Source organism: Diospyros lotus, chromosome 15, assembly GCF_014633365.1.
Source record: "Diospyros lotus cultivar Yz01 chromosome 15, ASM1463336v1, whole genome shotgun sequence".
Classification (NCBI taxonomy): Eukaryota; Viridiplantae; Streptophyta; class Magnoliopsida; order Ericales; family Ebenaceae; genus Diospyros; species Diospyros lotus.
Genome location: NC_068352.1, coordinates 8450559 through 8455341, shown reverse-complemented (window position 1 = coordinate 8455341; position 4783 = coordinate 8450559). Strand labels below are relative to the sequence as shown.

The 4783-nt window shown below is 34.5% G+C and overlaps 1 protein-coding gene across 7 annotated transcripts in view; it reads left to right on the top strand.

Moving 5' to 3' along the window:
* The first annotated feature begins 845 nt into the window (after positions 1-845).
* LOC127792197 (uncharacterized) overlaps positions 846-4783 on the top strand; it is a 44311-nt gene continuing 40373 nt past the window's right edge. The window contains exons 1-4 of one of the 7 annotated variants that reach the window (XM_052322618.1): positions 846-1074; positions 2366-2554; positions 2698-2751; positions 3222-3332. In XM_052322618.1, the coding sequence (XP_052178578.1) occupies positions 859-1074; positions 2366-2554; positions 2698-2751; positions 3222-3332 (570 nt within the window). In that variant the 5' untranslated portion in view covers positions 846-858. Of the gene's footprint in view, positions 1075-2365; positions 2582-2697; positions 2752-3221; positions 3333-4783 lie in introns of all 7 variants that reach the window. The other 6 variants (XM_052322615.1, XM_052322619.1, XM_052322614.1 and 3 more) reach the window with 6 other exon arrangements.

The following is a 4783-nucleotide window of genomic DNA, read 5'->3' as shown; positions in this document are numbered from 1 at the left end:
AAAACTAAAATTGTGTAGAAAATAAATTTATTAGACTCAAAATAAAAAAATCTATATGGATGTATACATATATTTAATTGTAAGACAATGCTAGAAAAGGAAAGAAAACTTCTACTATCGAGCTAAAACTTATAATCTCACTTTACAATTATTGATAAAATTAGAAGAAACCCAAGTTTAGTAAGAATGGTTTATACAAACAAATATAAGAAAAATTAAACAAAAATAATTTTGTGTAAAATGTTTTATATCTATTTTTAATGTAAAATGTTTTATTTTCAAACAAACAAACTGTATAGGTATGTCATTTCTCTACTATTGTTGTAAGCATAATTAAGTACCTTGGAATTAAGATAAATTCGTATTAAAGTGAGTTTTTCGATCCACTCTCAAAATAAATAAGAGTTAACATGACGAAAACATCACGTAATTAGGCTACAAAGTCTACTTGCCACGTCCAACATCTTATATTAATTGAAGAAGGAACGTCACATGAATATAAAATCTTGAGTAAGTCAAATTTAAAGATAGTTATTTTAAAATTAGAGTTGTTCAATTATAAAAATTAATCTCAATTTTAAGTTATCTAAATAAAAGATAAAATTTTAAAGACATGAGTTTTCCAAAATAGAACTAAACTTAAGATATACATGAAAATTACCAAAAAGAAAAAAAATCTCATCGTTCCATTGTTGTGTGAACATTTAGATTGGGAATTGGAATATTGCAATTCTGACGGGTACTAGTGCAACTGACCCAACCACAAGGGGCTAAAGTGGAATTTAAGATTTTTCTGTTCCGATGATAAAACCAAAACCTCGCCCTGTTCTCTGCTTTCCGCTTCTAAAATCTGCGGCAATGGCGAGAATGGCGTGCCAACATCTAATTCCAGCAGCGGCTCTTCCACTGAAGTCAGCTTTCTTCTCTCTCCAATGGCGCGGCGTTTCAGAAACGGGTCGTTTGATAGGTTTTCGGAGGCGTTATTCATCTTCTTCCTCGAAGATAAGCATGAGCTTGAGAGCCGGCATCGTCGGTCTCCCTAATGTCGGCAAGTCCACTCTTTTCAATGCCGTCGTGAGTCTTCTTCTTTCTTTATTTTATTTTATTTTTCTTTTGGATGAATACGGATGTCGATGTTCATTTTGAATTCGTTTTGAGTAGGTAACTATCTCCATGTTGTAGTTTACTGAACGAAGTTTCCCTGAATCTCTTATCTCTGCTTAATTTTTAGGCTTTGTTTGGGAGAGAGAGTTAGTATTGGAATGTAAATATTTTCTCTTCGTTTAGGAGGGTAGGTGGTGGAAAGTAATGTTTAGTGTTCCTCCTTATTTGTGAGTGCAATGAAAGTGAATGAAGAGGAACGATATTAAACAATAAATGACCATTAAAACTATCTTAATGGAAAGATGGTGACCTACAAAATTGAATTTTTAAAAAACTATTACGCTTAATGTTGCTGACCTACAAAATTAAGTTTTCCATCAATTTTCCCCCAGTTCGGAAGCAAAAGACTGGGATCTGGAGGAGAGTGGATGGAAATTCAATACATTTCCGTTCCATTACAATAATAAAAACTGATAGGATTCAAACTCAGTGCTCAGCCAGCCGTTGGTTGCTCAAGTTTAGTAAGAGCGAAAACGGAAGTAGAGAGAAAATAGGGAACAATTTGAGAAAGAGATGAGGAAGAAGACTGTAATTTTTTTCTTATTCCATTCAATGAAATGGACACATTTTTTATACTCCAGTATACAACTATCCAAGCACTAGTTAGTTAGAGACAACCAATGGCCAGCCGGCAAAACAAAGTCACTCACTTGTGGCCAGCATTGCTCAATCTAACAGACAAGCTACAACTCGTCGGATCCTTCCAGAAAGTCTGAGGCTTTCAGGCAGATTACTTGACATATCCAAAACAGGTGGTCTCCAGCTTCCTTGCAGCAGACCCATCATTTATAGCAGCAACCACAGCATCATCTGGGATGGTAATCATATCAAAAATCCTCTACCATTGATTTCCTCTCCATCCTTTACCTGTCACAAAAATTCTAAGTTGATACCGTACGGTTCCAAAAGTTAGCACATGAATGATAAGTTTATGATTCTTACTGCCAGCTGTCTGTTCATTTTTTTTCACTTTCTTTGTTTTAGTAGGCTATTGTTGAAATTTGAATTTATGGAGGACTGGAATTTGGGAATGTATAAATGGTCTTTTTTGCCCCTATTAGTTTCTTATGTTATTTTGACAAGGACTTACCCTCTTCTAAAGTCATGAAGCCCGTGTTGTTTGATTTTGTCATTTGCTTTCTGGAATTGATTCTTCTTTGGCTTAAATCTTACGGATATGTAGGCACTTCTTTTTTGATAGGTTGAAAATGGAAAGGCTCAGGCTGCTAATTTTCCCTTTTGTACCATAGAGCCAAATGTTGGTATTGTTGCTGTTCCTGATCCCCGTTTACAAGTGTTGTCTGATCTCAGCAAATCCAAACGAGCTGTCCCAGCATCAGTAGAATTTGTAGATATTGCAGGTCTTGTGAAGGGAGCCAGTCAAGGGGAGGTGAGAATTCTTGGACTATGCTTACTGGTAGAGATCCTTTTCATGTCAGTCAAATATTCAAGTGCGTTTTTTCTTAGATTCTTTTGGCATATGGCTGCTTTTTTGTAATGGATATTTTCTTTGTCAAAACTGTTTGATTGCAGGGTTTGGGTAATAAATTTTTGTCACATATTCGTGAAGTTGATTCCATTCTTCAGGTTTTTAACTATCTTAATTTACTCATGTATAGCTTTGTGAATTATTTTTGTAAGATGGTTGTGCAATATTGCTTTCTTGATAACATGAGAGGTTTCTGATTCCAATGCAGAAGAATTTCAAATTTAGGAACTTATCATTCTATATGTTCCTTCTCATGTGTGCATGCACATCTAGGCATTGTATAGTTAAATATTTGCAGCATGCATGAGATGTAAATTAACAACTTATGCTGTATGCCAGTTTGCTAGAAATAGTTGATTCAGGAATTCATGTTTCAACTTGAATTTAATTTAACTCAACAAAAGTTCCCGGAGAATTTGTATGCAAGTTTGACCTATGTAAAAATGTTGAAGACAATAGCCAACTTCAGCATGTGCTAACAGATTTTGATTAAATGAAAGTGCATCATATCATGTATATTAAAATTCAATATATAGTTTCTGAAGTGGAGCTTTTACTACTGTTTCAGGTTGTTCGCTGTTTTGAGGATAATGACATTGTTCATGTGAATGGAAAAGTTGATCCAAAGTCTGATATTGACGTCATAAACTTAGAGCTTGCCTTCTCTGATTTGGACCAGGTATGCTATGAGGATTTCTGCACACTATTCAGTAAATGAGAGGCTTAAAAGAGGGAAAATCAGGAGGAAAGATACTAGCAGTAGTTGGGAAAAGAAAAAGAAATAGATTAGTGGGACTTCAGAGGGTGGCAGATGATCAGATATATTTGGTCTTGACATGCTGCTTGTAGCATTTTGTGATTCAGTGTATCCTAAATACACATGCAGTGCATCCTAAATACAATTTGTTGCAATATTCCTTTCACTTTTCACATGTAGTGCTGGGTTCTTTTTCACAACAAGCTGTATAGTAGCAGGCCAAGTTGAAATGTGCATAACTTGCTGCATCAACTTGAAAGGTGGCATACTATACTACTTTTTAGCATGGTTCTAGGAATATGCATTTCAGGGAAAACTTTTCAACAAGGTTTTAGGCATACAGCATTTCTGGTTTGTTTACTCTGTTTAATGTAAGATGTGTATTACCCACATTAGATACTGACATGTGGACCTTAATTTCATGACTTGCTATTTCTCCATTTGCAACATGGAGAAAGATTTTTCATTAGGACCAATAGAGCAAGATCTCTGGGATTCTCAATATTTTCAAAAAAATGTAGGAATTTTTGTACCATGTTTTCATATCATAAATGGTTATTGATATTTTCTTTAATTAATGTTTCACACATTAAAAATAGCTTAAAATTCTTGGGAAGCATAAAAAATGGAATTCATCTCTAGAGATTTTTTTTTTTCTTTGCATTCTCCTTGATTGAGCCTAGCTTGGACAACACTACGCTATGCAAGCAACTTTCCACCATATGCACAGTGTTTCTAAAGCTCTAGCCATACCCAAGCGCAAAGGCCATATAGAGCTTAAGCGCAAAGTGCAAGCGCACACTCAATTGAAACAAAACACAAATATTAGAAAAAATAAAGAGATAATATAATAATTGGAGCCAAATTGCTAGATCATACTGTTATGACAAAAATATCATGCTAAAAGAGAACAAAGGAGGGTCTCTTAATTCATTTTCAATGATTTAGTTGAGATTAAGAAAGTCATCTTCATCATTAGAGTAATATTTCTCATCATCTTCCTCATCAGCGCCTTCTAATTGACCTCTTCAACCAAAACTGGTTGTGAACTAGAAGTTGAAGTTGGTGTTTCAGTTGTTGCATTGCCTCCTTTGCTTCTAACATTAAATCTAGACTCTTCAACTCTAGACATATAGCAACAACAACACCCCATGTCAAAAAAAATCATGACCAAATACTGAATCATTTTCTTCTACACATTCTAAATATTTATATAATGGATGGGTGTGTTTTGGTGTATTAGGGTATAATGTAGTAACTCTTCTTGTTTTTTTAAACTGTAAAACAATAAAAAATTGAAAAATTAAATAAGGGTGCTGCTATGTTTGGATTGAAGGGATGGGAGGGTATGGAGGGGAAAGGGGAAACAATCT